The sequence below is a fragment of the Ciona intestinalis genome, chromosome 4, assembly GCF_000224145.3.
Source record: "Ciona intestinalis chromosome 4, KH, whole genome shotgun sequence".
Lineage (NCBI taxonomy): Eukaryota > Metazoa > Chordata > Ascidiacea > Phlebobranchia > Cionidae > Ciona > Ciona intestinalis.
In genome coordinates, this window is record NC_020169.2 from 2,568,845 (window position 1) to 2,586,310 (window position 17,466).

Here is a 17,466-nt window from a genome sequence, read left to right on the forward strand (position 1 = left end):
AAAATGGAATCCGGTTTACGAAAACCACTGCCTTTTGTATCTGGAATATAAACGAAAAAGATTTATTTAATGATGAAACACGTCTACCTACATTTAATTAGAACTATACAGACAAGTAATGAGTTACGCACAGAAAATTCTATGAGTATACCGTTTTAAAACCATGTTTACCATGGCTGTTATATTGGCCAATGCACGTTTTGACCGCAAATTGATGGCGTTTCGTAAAGTTGTGTGATTCAAGTTACCAAAGCTGTGTATAACGTTAAGCAGTTGCGCATAGGTTTTGTTGTGCCTTGTATACACTTTTAATTGTAATAGAACGTGACCAGCATTTTGTCGGAAAATTACAGCTCAGATCTGCATAACTTTACTACGTCATGGAAAATTGTCATGCTCACATCCCATGCGGTTACGTAATGCGCTATATGAAGTTTACGGTTAGTTCTGGTCACGAGATTCAGGAAATAGTGGGCAGCGTCAAAACAAACACTTTATACAATTTAGAGAGTCACAATTTATGGATTTTTATCATCTTAATAGCAAATTTTGCTTTTGTTTATGCTTTTTTTTTGTTTAGACTTTAAAAATGTTTTAATACAGTATTAACCAAGAATGAAAGAATAAATGGATTTATCTGCGTATTTACGAGGGTTCATTTTCTGTGGCTCCCACATTGCTTTCGCATCAGGTAAAGGAAAACATTTTTTTCTCATTTATTAAGATTTTTAGGCAAACTCAATGTCTTATTACATAGACCTGTCGTGTATGTATTCTTCCGAGTGTACGGATGATCAGAGTTGTTGCCCGTCTTTGCATTCGTCTACTAATTTAAAATTCTGTTCAAGTTCGTGCTCAAGCTCAACAAACATAGCCACTAATTCAGGGTACAGTTTAAGGTATGTATGCATTTCAACTATTATAGTAGAGAGGGGGAGTTGGACCAGCTTCAGCATATTGTATGGTAGGGGAAGATGGGACACCTTTATAGCACATAATATCAACATATCTTGACCGTGTTTTAAGCAATTAACAACGGTTTATTTGAGTCGTGAGGATACGGTTTTATGATTTTCTGAATGTTCTTGGTTTACTACCAAATGGGAGAAGAAAATAGAATGAAAAGGTGTCCCATTTTCCTAACCCCACTATATAATATTTGCCAAATGGGTCAACAAATTGAGTGAAACGGTACATCATATCTCCCACTCTACTATATACTCTTAGCCCATGTTTTAGCGTAAAGTATTTTAGTGAGCTTTTAAACATTTTTTCAGTGCCGAAGCTATTATTGGGATCTCTGTGGGCACTATATTTATACTCAGCTGTTTAACAATATGTGTCTGCCGTGGCGTTTGTCTACTTGCTAAGAGAAATGTACCCGCCAGGCCCTACGAGCCAGCAACAGAAACTCAATCACAAAGTAAGAGAATGAATTTTCGACCTCAAACTTTGATATCAAAAATCTTACTATAGTAGGTTGTGGGAAGACGGGACGCCTTTTTATTTATTTTTCTCTTCCCATTTGGTAGTAAACAAAGATCATTTATCAGGGTATTATTTGGATAATATGTGCTAAAGGGGTCCTATCTTACCCCACGATACTATACCACTATAATTAATTTCAGGCCATGGATTTGTCAACACACATTACACGATCCCACCGCCGCCCGCATACAACAACATATACAAAGCACCGACTAACACAGAAAATTACCCTATGACTCAAACAGTTGGTCAAGCTAGCACGATGACAACGGGTCATAATTCAACTCTCCCAGGCAATAATCAACCTGTTATAATTAACCCTCCGCCATATACACAATACTCGGGGCGTTAAGTTATATTGGAATTGTTAAATACTTTGTTCAATAGTATTTTTAAATACTAAAATATACCCAATGCTAAAGTAAACACTGTAAAATTCTACACAATCAGTCGTGTTTTGCCTAATTTTTAAAGCATTTTTTAAGTTTGGAAAGTGAAAAATTCGAATAAATGTACAGTTTTTCTTTTTAAGACTTAAAAACATATATTTGTACATTGTCTTTACTATAAACAACATGCAATTTTCGAACATACTGCCGACTGTAAAATCTTTATTACCCATACAGTATGCAAAAATATAAATAAGTTTTAGGTGTGCGAATGTATATTGCATCAGTTTAATGAAACAGTTTCCATCGCACTTTTACTAACAATAGTTTAAAATACTTATTTTTACGACTTTCTCTTCTAAAATATTCTATGCAAATATACATTAATTCCAATAAAAAGTCTTTCTTGGGCAGACGACAAAGCATTGCGAATTCCCTTTGCTTATATATATGTACCAATACAAACGATGCCGTTTAAATTTCCAGTAAGGAATACAGTACACCAATTATAAAAGCAAGCTTTGTAGTATGGTGGGGAAGATGTGATACCTTTAGCACATAATATACAAATATTCTGATTGTGTTTTAAACAATTAACAACGGGGCATAAGGTTTTATAATTTGTTGAATTGTCTTTGTTTACTATCAAATAGGACGAGAAAGTAGAATAAAAAGGTGTCCCATCTTCCCCTGCCCTACTATAACATTTTATTCCGAAGACGGCTACGTAATACTTAGTATGCACAAGCTCGTCGTGCATTCAGCACGTTTTCCCGACATTTAGACAACGATGATCAATGTATAGTACTACTGATACGTCGTCATTTCGTAATTAGTTATACATCAATACGCAATGCGCCTTGTTTTCGGTTACAGTGCGCTTTATATTTTCGTACTTCTACTGTTGGGTGCAAATTTGTTTTCTAGCAGTAAAGTGAAGCAATATGACGAAAATATTCTTGTTTTTGTGTCTGATGGGAATTTTGTTCGCGTTCAGTGAATGCCAGTCTGTTGTCGAAGTGAGTATTCCATTACGAGTATTAAATTTTACTGTAACAGTGTAAGGTTTATATAGTACTATGGGAAAAGACGGGTCTTCTTTAGCTTTAGCACATATTATCCAAATATCCGGATCGTGATTTTAACAATAAACAACGCGGTCTACAAGAGTCCGGATAAGGTTTTATAATTTTTTTTTGTTTTCTTCCAAATGCGACGAAGGTAGACTGAAAATGGGTCCCAACTTCCCCCACCTAATATATATTGTTTGTACGACGTTTGCGCTATTTTGTAAAATTCACGGACGGTTACTGAATTGATTTTAACTAACGAATAGAGATTATTCGGTGGAATCCAAGGTTTTCTACAAATTACCCGTAAATCATTATAGCCAAGGTGGAGTGACTGTGTTCGTCCAGCGCCTTTTGGGTACGGGAGGACCTGGATTACGTCTTCGCATTGCGAGCCAACATGTCGAAACGTTACGTGGGAGAGTGCAAGGCAAGGGACGATGATCAAATTCACAATCACAGGTGGAAGTGTGGGATATATGGCCATTGCCCTTTCCTCGGATTATGTTATGGTAATTTTAACATAAACCACTTTCTTTTGATTTTTTTTGTATAGTAAGGGTGGGGGAAGACGGGACACCTTCAGCACAGAATATCCGAATATTCTAATCGTGTTTTAAACAATTAACAATGGTCTATGGGAGTCTTTGGAATACGGTTTTATATTCCTTTGAATATTCTTTGTTTACTACTAAATGGAACGAGAAATAGAATGAAAAGGTGTCTCATCTTACCCCGACCCACTATATGAATATATAACTTTTTCCGTTTCACTTTTGTATGGGAAAATATAATTTTTATAAGCAAATAAATTAAAAAGAGTGCAAATTATATCAAAACGTGAAATTATAACTTCAAATAATCTCCATTAACATTTTAATAATTTCTGAAAGACATTACTGTTAATTGTTGTATATTTTTAAACTGTATTTCGCACGACCACATTACTAGTTACGTAATATTGCAGGGGCCAGCCGACGATGCCTATATCTGCTCTCGATTAAAACCAACCAGCTCTGAAACGGTTATTAAATCGGCTTACTTGACTGGACATCGCCCACCCACAATCGTTGGAACAGTTAGTATATAGTAGGGTGGGAGAAGATGGGACACCTTTTCGTTCTATTTTCTCGGCCCATTTGGTAGTAAACAGAGAACATTTAATAAATTACAAAAACGGATCCTCACGACTCCTATAGACCGTTGTTAATTGTTTAAAACACGATATCATGTGCTAAATGTGTCCCATCTTCTACCGCAGTACTCTATGACGTTTATTTTAAATTAGAATTGCGGAGGTTCTAAAACAAACAAGAATAGTATTTCGGGGTATCTTTTAATGATATAACGCTATTTTAGAGTTGTAAGGATACGGTTATAAAATTACGTAAATATTTCGTTAACTACCAATGGGGCGATAAAAGAGAACGAATGAATGTAACTTACTTTATCCTAGCCTGTCTGGAAAATTATACAATCGTTATAACACAACTGTTTTGTTTCATACACCTAGTACCAGCTTACGAGATACTAAGTATGTTACTTTATGGGTGATTATTTTTGCTGTTGTTTTTTTGCTTATTTTATGTATGGCTGAAAATTTGGACAACCCAAAAGCGACCACTGGGTTGCAGCAATTGCCGTTAAATGTCTTGCCCAAGGACACATGCGTTCAAATAGTAGCAGCGACAAGCCTTGGACGTTGGACCCATTGCCCCTTTTTATGATAATGGTCACATACGTATACGCGATAATTTATGTACAGCGAAAAATCGAAACTAATACTCCTGGATATTAAAATTTTATTCTACGTTTTAGGTCAGTCCTGAAAACGTTGAATCGATTACAATCGCTAAGACGATCATGAAATGCTCATTCTACAGAGAATTTAACATCACAAAGCTAGTTGGTACAACACCTGTCACTTGGGATATACGAACATCAACATTTAACGTGTTTTATACGGAAGGTCCCGTTTCGTCCAATGGTAAAGCATTAATGCACGAGTTTCAAGCGCGTACCACCAGAACTTTCACTCTACTGACACCACAAGGTATTTTCTGCTCTGCTTCATAGTGTATATAACTATGCTACTTTAAACAACGTTTTCTGTTCCAAAACCATTAACAGCGCTATTTTAAAGTCGACGATAAGTTTATATATAGTACGATGGGGGAAGATGGGACACCTTTCCATGCCATTTTCTTGTTTCATTTAGTAGTAAACAAAGAACATACAAAGAATTTTAAAACCGTATGCTCACGACTTCCATAGACCGTTGTTAACTGTTAAAAACACGATCAGGATATATGGATATTATGTGTTAAAGGTGTCCTTCCCCCACCCTACTATATAATATTGGAAATTTCCATATATGATTAAAACATACAAGTCCCATCTTACGATATCCTATATATATTAGGGCGGGGAACATATATATAAGTTAAGATATCCTATATATATTAGGGTGTTTTAAACAATTAACATCGGTCTATGGGAGTCGTGAAGATACAGATTTTTACTTTTTTTGAATGTTTTTGTTAACTACTAAAATGAACGAGAAAATAGAGTTCAAAGGTATCCCATTTCCCCCCACCCTCTGCACCAAAGTAACGAAGTTTATTTCATGCTTTATTGAAACAGTCATTTACGCGCAATCTCAAGAAACAAGACCCAGAACTACTACTAGTTCTGGTGGAAATTTGAGCACTGTCGCTGCAAAATCAACAAGTAATGTGCTTGAACGGAATAATGGAACTGAAAAAAGTACAAATTCTGGAACTTCTATCTTAATAAACAATGCGTTACTTGCACCACTGCTTATTTCCTTTTCCTGCTTTCTTATATAAAAAAAAAACTTTGCTGGAGCCCGCCTTCTGTAGTATAAATGCTTTGTATATATCCTATATACACCACTGGAAATTATACAGTCACATAAACCGTCTCAATTTGTTGGGATGGGACTTTTCACTCATATGTTTTTTAACTTTATTTAACTCTTAATAATAACCTTAATTTACGACTTAAAAATCGCCATTTTAGTATAGAAAAAAATGTATTATAAAAGTTAGCACCAAGTTACAGCGAAACATTTTTATAAGAATTATCAAAGTTTTTTTCTATAAATAAATCTATTTTACTGGTAAAGTCGACATACGTGATTAAACATGCGATTGCATATTTCTATTTATATATTATTGCACAGACCGGTGAAATCACGCGGGAAGTTTAGTAATAACCGAGGCGAAAATAATAAGCAATTAAGCATACAGACCCACGCAATTAACCATACAGACCCACGCAGTGCTATTCATAACACGTCAGCTGCGTAATATCCTATTCGTTTATAATAGAGAACGCAATATGATTCAACAATGAATTTACGGATGTAAGTGGGATCACTACGTTAGTTAACCTCAGTGCTGTAGTTGGTGTACTGCGACCGGGAAGTAGCAGCGGAAACACAGTTTATGGATGTTAGATAGTGAGAGAATGAAAAATGAGTAAGACATTGTGGGAAATAAGAACTTTAAAAAAAATCGTCTGTCGGGGTACTTTCCTCATCGCAATCCTTTGTATGACAACAAGGAGTTTGTATTCTGTGGTGCCGTCACGATACACTGCTTACTAAAGCGAAGCAATTTTGCATATAAGTTAAGGTGAGCTTATGTACAGTTGCTAGGTCGCATAATAGAATTAGGCAGTAAACATACCGGACAAAAAAAACAGAAGTCCAGTCAAAAAGTTTCCAGCAGTTAAGAATACACACAGTTGTACTGCATAACCAGCAGTTGTACTGCATAACCAGGCAGATGCGCTGGTCGTTACAAGGCAGGGCTATAAATACATATCGCTGGATTTTTATATTCGTTCATTAGTGATGTAATAACAGTGAACAATAGCAACCAATTTCTGTGGGAAATGGAAATGTGTACCGTTTATATTGTACTCAAGGCTATTTGATCAAGTTTTAGTAAACCAGCAGTTCTTCGGACATTATTTGTAAACTAAGCAGTTGTTTTTTTTTATATTTTTTTTACAGATTCGATTAAACTTATAAAACTGTACTAATAATTGTAAGAAGAGAACGAAAGAATGTTTTTGGTGAAACTTTTAAGTTTTATCGTTTTGCTGCTTGAAATTCAAATTAGTTCAGTATCAGGTATATACGTTATATTCCAATAAGTTAAACTCTTTCTATAGCTTTTCATATTGGAATATATAGTTGGGTGGGGGAAAATGGACACCTTTAGCACGATTGCGTTTTAAACAAATAACATCGGTCTATGGGAGTCGTGAGGATACGGTTTTATAATTATTTGAATTTTCTTTGTTTACTACAAAATGTGACGAGAAAATAAAATGATAAAGTGTCCCATCTTCCCCAACCCTACTATACGTTCCAATATGAAAAACTTCCATATAGTATATGATTTATTTCATTCAGGTTGTTCTAGTTCTTTGAACTGTCCAGGACTACAATCATGTTGCGGTTTGACGTTTTCAAGCTCCGGTGGCTACTGTTCTAGTTCCTGTTATACCAACAGCATAACAACAGCCGTACATAAAGCGTTCACTTTAAGGTACAGCAAATTCATCTACTTTTTTGGTATGTGTATTTAACTCTAGGAATATTTGTCTAAAAACTTCTCTATCTTCTTAGCATTGGAGCAATTGTTGGAATTTCTATTGGCGTTCTGGTGTTCATAGGCCTGTGCATTGGGGCGTGTGTGTACTGCTGCTGTGCGTGTGGTCAAGCAGCCAACAGGGGAGCGCCCCAGCCTGCAGCTACGTTTGTCGCGACAGTACCAGCACAGGACAGCAAAGTAAGATAATAAATAAATGTATTGGCTCTCATTGCTACAGCATGTTAAGTACAAAGAACAATATATATTAAAACATAACCAAATCGTATAACTTTCTCTGTTTAAACTTCCATACAATTAATTGAGTAATTTCACCTTTTTTGAGTGCATTGACGGCATATAGTGAAACCGCTAAATGTAATCCATCTATCCCTTCTAGACTATGGCTACAACAACCAGCAATACAGCGCTAACCCGCCAGCCTACGGTGACCAGAAATCGGCTAACCCTGACCAACAGCCAGGCTACGCCGGCCAACAGCCAGGCTATGCCGGCCAACAGCCAGGCTACCCTGGCCAACAGCAAGGCTACCCTGGCCAACAGCAAGGCTACGCCGGCCAACAACCAGGCTATCCATAGGTAGCCCAAATGATCCAAACCCTACTACTGCCCAATAATGCGGTATTTAGGCTGCCAATGATATATTCCCCATTGAAAATCGGTTTAAATGAACATTATAACTTACATGTTAATCAAATAGGACCAACACATATTAATGTATATATAGCGCCTCACAACATGACTTGAAAATGTTATTCTAATAAAGGAAGCAAAGCATGACTTGGTATTATGTATGGCAGTCGTGTACAGAAATGAATTTCAAGAGAGCAAAAACGCCTCAACGAATATTTTACGGAATGTGCATATACCTACAATACATCGTCTTCTATACTATAGTTACATCAAACTGTATAGTAGGATAGGGGAAAATGGGACACCTTTCTTTCAACCTTTTCTTTCAACCCTACTATATAAATATCAAAATAACTGCGAAGCAGCACACATAATAGCAGCATGGTAACATGTATGTTAGGTTAAATGGAAAACTGATAGTATAGCGTTAACGTTAGAAACAAATGTATAGTAGGGTGGGGAAAGATGGGACACCTTTTCATTCTATTTTCTCGTCCAATTTAGTGGGAGCATATATACATTGCTTACGCGGTGTTTACAAGACGCCATCGTATAGTGGTGCAAATCACTAGTTTCGTCATCATACTTCAGCAGAACAACCAGATATTAATATTTTGATTAGATATAGTAAGTTGTGCCAGTTTAACTAAATGTCATTTACAAAACAGTCAGAGTAGAGATCAGTTTATTTATTGATACGAAATAGATATTCAACGTTGTTTTAATGTGAACTGCTGTGGGCTATATGGTTATAGGTTTTTGTATTTGTGAGTCTAGTGCCTTAGGCATATACACATTAGGTGCTGGTTAAAAGTTTAGTATCTATGCAATGTTAAAGCTTTCAGTTTTAAACTGTTATTTTTTTAGTATAAAACTGTATTGCACGTGATATAGTAGTACGTTAGATCCTAAATCATTATTAGTACCGGAATAGCCCTTGCGTAAATGTAGTAAGCTGTTGCGTATATGCAGTCAGAGCTTATAACATAGATTTACATAAACATAAGGTATATAGCAGGGTGTGGGAAGATGGGACAACTTTAGCACATAATATCGAAATATCCTGATCGTGTTTTAAACAATTAACAACGGTCTATATGGGAGTCATGAGGATACGGTTTTGTAATTCTTTGACTGTTCTTTGTTTACTACCAAATGGGATAAGAAAATAGAATGAAAATGTGTCACATCTCCCCCACCCTATCTATATAGCTTTATGTGTTCGTTACGGCAGCTATAAAATTAAACTTATTACACAAATGAAAGACAAAATGGGCCGAAAACATTAAAACAGAAATTGGTCATTTTTAAGTCAAATTTGTGATAATTTTTCATCCTGAATTTTTAGAAAAATATACAGTAGAGTGATGAAAGAGACATTTTCATAATTTTTTCTCGTCCTGTTTGGTAGTAAACAAAGGACATTTAAAGAATGATAAAACCGTTTGCTCAGCGCGACTCACATAGACCGTTGTTAATTGTTTAAACACAATCAGGATATTTAAATATATATGTGCTAAAGGTGTCCCGTCTTCTCCTACCCTTCTATATTTATCACTCTCTTTGTTCTTGATCACTCAGAAAAAAACATACTGCGCAACTTCCAAGAAAAAAAGAAATGGGCATGATGCTGTCTCTTTCAACTTTAATCATGTTATTTGGTATCAAAATCGTTTTTTCTGCATATTCAAGTGAGTTATTTTGCTATAATCGACGTTCCAACATAAAATTATATTTTAAAAATATTTTACGAATCTGTTACAGAAACTTGCTTCACTTCTAGTCAATGTACAAACGACCAAATATGCTGTATACGTAAAATTAAGAGTTACTGTTTGCCCCAAAATCAGCGTAGCTGTAACTCAAAATCAGAAGCCCCTGATGGAGCACGTACGTTAATTGTGTTAAAACGCGTTGACAAAGCTTTTATACGTTGCTGTTTTACAGCTAGTTGCAACAGTTTGTGTTCGCGATCGTGTTGTGACGAACGAACTGTTTCAACTTGTGAAGACTCGTGCCCCCAAAAAAAAATTAATAAAAAGAGAAGCAACTTTCCGACTTTAAGGTACAAACGCAAATACGTCGAATTGTGAAGTAGCCTGTATGGTTGTTATTTTTTCAAATGTTTTTATTTTATTTCAGCGTTATTGGGAGTGGTATTGGTTTCATTATTTTTTGTATAAGCATCATGGCACTTTCCCTGTGCTGGCGTAGAAGAGGAATGCGCATGATGACGAACAACCATGGAAGAACTACCTACGTTACAACAGCAAATACCCTACAAAGTAAGAATATATAGCAGAGTGGGGGAAGATGGGATACCGTTAGCATCTAAATTTCAAACTTTCTAATCGTGTTTCGAAAAATTACCAACACTTTTTTGGAGTGGTAAGGATGCGAATATTTAATTCTGTAACTATTTTTTTTTATTACCAAGTGGAAAGTGAAAAAAATGAAACCATGCCCTACCTTACCGCACCCTACTAAATGTGTTGTAAAAACTGCATATACCGTTAGCAATACTCCGTAGTCTAACTCTCTTACAATACTAGCTCAATAATCACCAACGGTGAATTGTGGCAAGATAAATACATGCCGTTAACATGCAGTTGGGTGAGGGAAGATGGGACACCTTTTAACTCTGATTTATCGTCCCATGTAGTAGTAAAAAAAGAACATATACAAAGAATTACTGAACCGCATCCTCACGACTCGCATAGAAAGACCGTTGTTAATTGTTGAAAACACGACCGCAGGGTATAATTGGATATTATGCTAAAAGTGTCCCATCTCCCCCACCCTATATATACGCTCATAATTAAGCTGTATTTAGCTTCAGTGCGTTTTGGGTTAAATGCATTTCCTCTATAATACCACTCCACTAATATTTTTAATACATTTTCTACAGATTTCGGATTTCAACAGCCAGGCTACCCGGGAAGCTACCCAATGGTCCAAACAACTGGTCAGGCATACCCAAGCACACCAATACAGTATCCCCAAAATATTGGTGTGAACCCATCAGCAGGTTATAATGACATGCCTCCACCCTACCCAAACTGATTCATTTGTAAAGTACCGTGGGGTAGGATGGGATACAGTTAGCACCTAAATCCCATAGTTCCGGATCGTGTTTTTATCAATTAGTTAATGAGGTTATTAAATCCTTTAAATATTTTTTACCATCAAATGGAACGAGAAAAGAGAACGTAAGCATGTCTCATTTTACCCCGCCTAATGTATAATTAAAAGTTAAGAACTGTGAGAATTTAATCAAACTTTTACAGAATTTAATTTCGCACAAAATTACTTGGTCTCATAAATTCTAAATTAAGTTCTTTGCAGTTTTTATCTTTTGTTTCGAACGTTCAGCTATCAAATAAAACTCAGAATCAATATCATCAAATGAGGAAATAATATATATACCGAACAGTGTACATGTATAATTAATCGCCATGTTATACGAGAAAAATTATTCACTGTTCAGAATTTTTTTATTTTACCGCAAGGTAGCGCTATGTAGCTGTGTTTTATCAATTGCGGTCCTGCGAAATTACTTAAATTTTGTCAACGTTTTATCAGCAGAATGACATTGGTTTTCAAATAATTCAACGTATATACTGTGGAGTAAGATCAGATACTGTTGCAGCCTAAATCCCATGTTCCTTGATCGTGTTTTAAACAATCAACAACGCTTTTATAGAGTAGTAAGGATGCGGTTATATTTTTTCTTCAAATATTCTTTGTTCACAAACAGGACCAGTTAAAAATTAAAACCAATGCATTAACCAAATTGTATGCGACACAGAAAAACAATAACCCAACAAGCCCATATATAGTAACTATTTGGGCTACGTATACAATACGCTGGCTTTATTACGCCAGTATAAATAAGGTATATACATTCATTCAAACGCTTATAGAAACATCAAATAATTGATGAAAAGTTGAGCTTAACGTACAGAGGAATTTTAAAATAAGATATCTACATATATTGGGGTGGGGGAAGATGGGACACCTTTAGCACATAATATCGGAATATCCTGATCGTGTTTTAAAAAATTAACAACGGTCGAACGGAGTGAAGGCACAGTTTTATAATTCTTCGAATTTTCTTTGTTTACTACCAAATTGGACGGGAAATAGAATGAACAGGTGCCCCATCTTCCTCCACCCTACTATATACCATTTACACGGAGATTCGATTTCTCGTTTTGTCTTGTTACCAGTCTGAAACAACACGTACGACAATGGCCTTTTTACAATCAATACATTTGACAGGTTCCCTGGTGGGTATTATTCACACTAAGCCTACCACAGCACAATGCTACTCTCTCGGCACTCTCATTGGTTTGTGTGTCAGCACCACCAGTTAAAACTTTATTGGAAAGAAATCTAAACAGCAAGTGATGTGCTTACAGAACATTGCCTAGCAGTCGTTACTCTATTGGTTTTATTTTTAGTTGATTTAGAAATGTCTCAGTAAGTCGTTTTCTCGGAAAGAAGCAGGCTAAATCGAGTTAAAACATAACATAAATTTGTATAGTAGAGTGGGGGAAGATGGGATGCCTTTTCATTATAATTTCTCGTTCCGTTCGGTCGTAAACAAAGAATATTCAAGGAAATATAAAACCTTATCCTCACGACTTTTATAGACCGTTGTTAATTGTTTAAAACACGATCAGGGATTTGGATATTATGTGCTAATGGTGTCCCATCTTCCCCTACCCTACTATATATATATGTCTTCAAATACGGCAACGAAGAGAAGGGAATTGGCAGCAACAGTTATTAAATGTGCTACGGGTAAAAACTACTTGAGTAAAAATGTCAAACAAAAACGTACCTACTAAAACACAAAATATTCGCAACATGGCAAACAGATAGGGCAGACTTGTTTACGGAACTTAAAATTTGTAGCCAGTAGCTATCGGAAACATAATTATAACCATTGTTTCCGATTGGTACATGATGGACACGCTTGTCTGCACGCACATGGTTACCGTGGTTTTGAAACTCGGGAAAACAAAACAAAACCTTTTACGTTAAAGAAATGTGAACGGTTATTTTGGTGCTGAAGGACGTTGCTTATTTCCTAAGATGATTTATAATTAATGGCATTTTAGAAGATATTACAGTTGGATATGAATGATTGCCTGGATATATAGTAGGGCGGGGGAAGATGGGATACCATTTTTTTATCTTATCGTCCCATTTGGTATTAAACAAAGAAAGTTCAAAGAATTATACATCTGTATAATTGTTTAAAACACGATCAGGATATTTGAATATGGTTGCTGAAGGTGTCCCATCTTCGCCCACCCTACTATGTTGTGATTATTAGGCGTAATTCAACGCTAGCATTCGATTCTATTTGTGCTGTTTATTTTAAATGCTGGCCAGTGATAAATTGATTTGGCAAATAGGTTACATTTATATTGACTAGCATTTTACCTTTGCCGTTTTATTTACTGTCCAGTGATAAATTGATTTGGCAAATACAGGTTACATTTATGTTGACTTAATGTACTAAGTTGACGAAATAGCTATCGGTCAGTGTGTTTAACTACCGTACAGTAAACAGCTTATAAAGTAACCGGCGAGTGTAAACACACTTTTCCATTTATTTAGAAAATTATCTCCAATTTAAAACGAAATTTCGAATTCTGCCGCTGTGTGACAATAGGTAATTCAATCCTTATCGCAATAATAGAAACGGGCGCCTTTTTCGCGTACTGCCCTAGGTTTCCAGCGTTCTTTTCTCTTTTCCAGCACTTTTAAACGAGGACGGTTAGAACGTTGGGTTTCACTCATAACACTCTGCAAACACCGTAGTTGGAAATTTCATCGTTAACTTCGAGGCAAGGGAACGATATAACAATGAGTTCGTTAATAATTTACTGCGCTGGTTACAGGTGGAGCTATAAGAACGTCCGTATTCGAAATAAGTGCCTAATGTAATATTGAAAGTAAAAACAAGGGAGAGACTGTTCAAGGACGTGTATCATAAGGAGTGAACCTTGGCAAAACAGGCAGAGTTTTAGATTACACTCTGTGTTTTAGTTCTATGTTAATTTATCGGTTCAGCAAAACTTACAAAAGCGTAATGCTTTAACAGAATTAAAGCTAGTGATGTATGTAAACGTATTTGGTATTATCAGTGTAAAAATTGTGTACGTACAATACTGCGTAAATGTATTACAGTTTTGACGCATTTAGGGCAATCGACTTGTTAAACTGTTTGCCAAATTAATCAGTATTATGACCATTAAAGCGCTGTGTGCGCGTACATTTGCGCGTGTACATGTTTTTTAAACCTGGTTGTTTTAGAATAGGCCTGTAATGGCGCTTGTTTGATATTATATACGGGTTTATTATTACAATTACTTCAGTTTAAGAACGAATCGTTAGTAATTATTGCTTCTCGTGATATAATCCGCCGCGGTTGAAACGAGGTCATTGAATAGGGTTTAATAACAGTACTGAAGATTTAAGAGTATTATGCCTTTCAGACGTTTAGTATTGTACATGTACTGCGTTTATTATTTGTAAACTGAACTGTTTGAGAAAACTACAATATGGTGATTCGTATATACTGGGCCAGTGTGACCGGCAATCGCAAGGTAAGTCAGTTACTGTACTTTGCACAACGCTTTTGAAGTTTTAGAGAACTACCGTTTTGTCTGGCCGTTCAAAATAATTGAATAGAAAACCAAATTCGATTTGTTGTGGCGGCTTAATAAATACAATACATTGACGGCGTTTGAAATAGGAGCAAAAAACTGTATTGTGATAGACTTGAACGTCTTGTTTGCTGGAGTTTAACACTGGCTGATAAACAATTTATCACTGTTTGTTTTTCGCTCGTGTCAGTTTACTTCTTTACGTCAATGGGGTGTGTTTTGTGCCAGTTTTGAAGGAGAATACAGATAACACACAATAGGTCTAGTTATAATCCATACAATACGTTAAATAAAACTGAAAATAAAAACCTAAACAGTTTTCTTACAACAAATTCATTCCATACTCAATTTGCAATAAAGCAACGATCCAGTTATGCAATATCTCGCAATGATCAAGTATGCATTATTTACAACGTGGGTTTACTCTCGTTAATATTTCATTGAGGATAAACTAATCTTTTCAACGGTAGTGCCAGTGCTCTATGTAGATAACTGCAATTAAAGTTTTGGAATGCAAAATATACCAATTCACAAATTTATGCAACATGTTTAAAGTATAGTAGGGTGGGAGAGGATGGAACACTTTTTCATTCTGTTTTCTTGTCCAATTTGGTAGCTATTTTCTCGTCCCATCTGGTAGTAAACCAAGAACATTCAAAGAATTATAAAACCATATCCTCACGACTCTCATAAACCGTTGTTGATCGTTTAAAATACGATCAGGATATTTAGATAGTATGTACTAAAGGTGTCCCATCTTACCCCACAGCACTATACAGTTTATAAGACGTATATGTCAAAATACAACTCCAAAAGTAAAATAGATACACAGCTAAGCAATAATACACGAGCTTTTAAACCACGCTGTTTGGATAAGAGCACTTGAACGTCAGCGTTCTATTTATTTTCAAACCAGCTCTCTGCCAATAGCTGGTAGTCTGAACGCTGGTAGTTAAATTTTATTTCACAGTTACTGCCTATATTTCGCATTTGTCCTTTGGTATAGCGTTATAGGCTTTAATGGTTAAAATCAAATGACTTACACGTTATATAATACTGTGGGGCAAGTTTGGATACTGTTAGCACCCAAATCCCATATTTCCTGATCTTTTTTTGAACAATTAACAACGCTCTTTTAGAGTGTTGTCAGGTTACGGTTATATAATTCTGTAACTTTTCTTGTTTTCCTTAAAAATGGGACGGAAAAAGATGAATATAAACGTGTCCCATCTTACCCAACCCTATACTGCTATTAGAAGCGCATATATTTTTATACGAAATCTTAAAAGCGCAAAAAACGGGCAAAACTGGATTGTTTTTAATATATTATAATCTTTTATTCTTATGCAACGAATTTCACCTTATGAACACCAATTGACATTTGTAGATTAGTACAAGCATCATGCATGCCCAAAATTTCACCGTAGCACGTATACATAAAGGAATTTCACATATTCCTACAATACATAATACATACTCCCTAGGCGCCTGTGTCGAACAGTGTTGCCCATTAAATTACAAACATACACAGTCTTCACTACGAGCGAAATAATCTGGAAACACAGTTCCAATATTTCGATCTATTGTTTTGGAAACGCGTTGAACCCGGGAGGCCATTAAACTGACGTCATATTGATTATGTTTCAAATATTGGAGACTTATAACACGGACGAACGATTTTCTTTGCTATTGTACATTGAACTTACACACAAAATAGTATAGTGGGGTAAGTTTGGACATGTTTTTATTCTTATTTCTTGTCCCATTTGGTAGTAAACGTAGAATTCCTACAGAATTATATTACCGTAGTCCCGCAACTCTAAAAATAGCGACGTTAATTGTAAAAAAGGATCAGAAATATGGGTTTTAGGTGCCAACAGTATCTCCTTTTCCCCCACAGTTACTAGATTAAAACAAACTTAATACTTCGTTTTAAATAGTAATCAGAGCGGAAATATTGTATTCGGATTTTGTAAAATCGGATTTGGTGATCACGTGACATACAACCCATGCAGCATACGACCGGTCAAAGGTTGGCGCCTTTATAATAAACTGGTACAATAAACCTTTGGGTAGTGAGAAACGCACTTCCTGTGGAAATGGTCGCTTGAATCATAACAGTCCCGCCAAGCTTTTGTATGATAGTGTTGTATTATTTATATAGGAAGTACGATTTGAGACAGGTTTTAATTTAAGGTAAAGAGAATTGTACACAAATTTCTATATGAAGTTGGGTTAAAACATGGACCGCTTACTTCAAGCGCGACTGGTACAACAAAACCTATGTTACGTCATGTTCACCCATTGTTTGTAGGTAGACGGCGAGCAGACGCGACTACGGAACATAATTGAAAGTCTGAAGCTTGAATCGCAGTGGGTGGACATTACAACTGACCCGTTGATCAAGCAAAAGATGCGAGACGAATGTGGTAATCAGCGGGCGATGCCACCACAGATTTTTAATGATGAAAAATACTTAGGGGTAAGTGGCTATTCTTTAATTATTAGGAAAATATTTGATTTTAAACTTTGTGTAAAAAAACTAAATGGTCTTACC

At 35.8% G+C, this 17,466-nt stretch overlaps 5 protein-coding genes across 6 annotated transcripts in view; 4 read left to right on the forward strand and 1 right to left on the reverse strand.

Moving 5' to 3' along the window:
- LOC100187361 (heme-binding protein 2-like) overlaps positions 1 to 17,466 on the reverse strand; it is a 21,611-nt gene continuing 4,145 nt past the window's right edge. Inside the window, exon 4 of the mRNA XM_026834308.1 lies at positions 1 to 40. Coding sequence (XP_026690109.1) covers positions 16 to 40 — 25 coding nt within the window. The 3' untranslated portion in view covers positions 1 to 15. The remainder of the gene's footprint in view (positions 41 to 17,466) is intronic.
- On the forward strand, positions 47 to 2,443 carry LOC108949458. The gene is made up of 4 exons (XM_018811717.2): positions 47 to 691; positions 758 to 899; positions 1,278 to 1,423; positions 1,629 to 2,443. The coding sequence occupies exons 1-4, from the start codon at positions 628 to 630 to the stop codon at positions 1,838 to 1,840; spliced, it is 564 nt and encodes a 187-aa protein (XP_018667262.1). The 5' UTR covers positions 47 to 627; the 3' UTR covers positions 1,841 to 2,443.
- On the forward strand, positions 2,532 to 8,373 carry LOC108949416. Its single transcript, XM_018811430.2, has 8 exons — positions 2,532 to 2,896; positions 3,268 to 3,459; positions 3,915 to 4,025; positions 4,766 to 5,000; positions 5,591 to 7,109; positions 7,395 to 7,530; positions 7,611 to 7,773; positions 7,973 to 8,373. The coding sequence occupies exons 1-5, from the start codon at positions 2,822 to 2,824 to the stop codon at positions 5,794 to 5,796; spliced, it is 819 nt and encodes a 272-aa protein (XP_018666975.1). The 5' UTR covers positions 2,532 to 2,821; the 3' UTR covers positions 5,797 to 7,109; positions 7,395 to 7,530; positions 7,611 to 7,773; positions 7,973 to 8,373.
- Positions 9,814 to 11,770, forward strand: LOC100186537. Its single transcript, XM_002123389.4, has 5 exons — positions 9,814 to 9,917; positions 9,991 to 10,116; positions 10,174 to 10,291; positions 10,369 to 10,511; positions 11,135 to 11,770. Exons 1-5 carry the CDS (start codon positions 9,845 to 9,847, stop codon positions 11,287 to 11,289), a joined length of 615 nt encoding a protein of 204 aa, XP_002123425.1. The 5' UTR covers positions 9,814 to 9,844; the 3' UTR covers positions 11,290 to 11,770.
- The window catches only part of LOC100184975, a 15,793-nt gene continuing 13,063 nt past the window's right edge, over positions 14,737 to 17,466 (forward strand). For both annotated transcript variants that reach the window (XM_026834300.1, XM_026834299.1), the window contains exons 1-2: positions 14,737 to 14,849; positions 17,224 to 17,391. In XM_026834300.1, the coding sequence (XP_026690101.1) occupies positions 14,805 to 14,849; positions 17,224 to 17,391 (213 nt within the window). In that variant the 5' untranslated portion in view covers positions 14,737 to 14,804. The remainder of the gene's footprint in view (positions 14,850 to 17,223; positions 17,392 to 17,466) is intronic.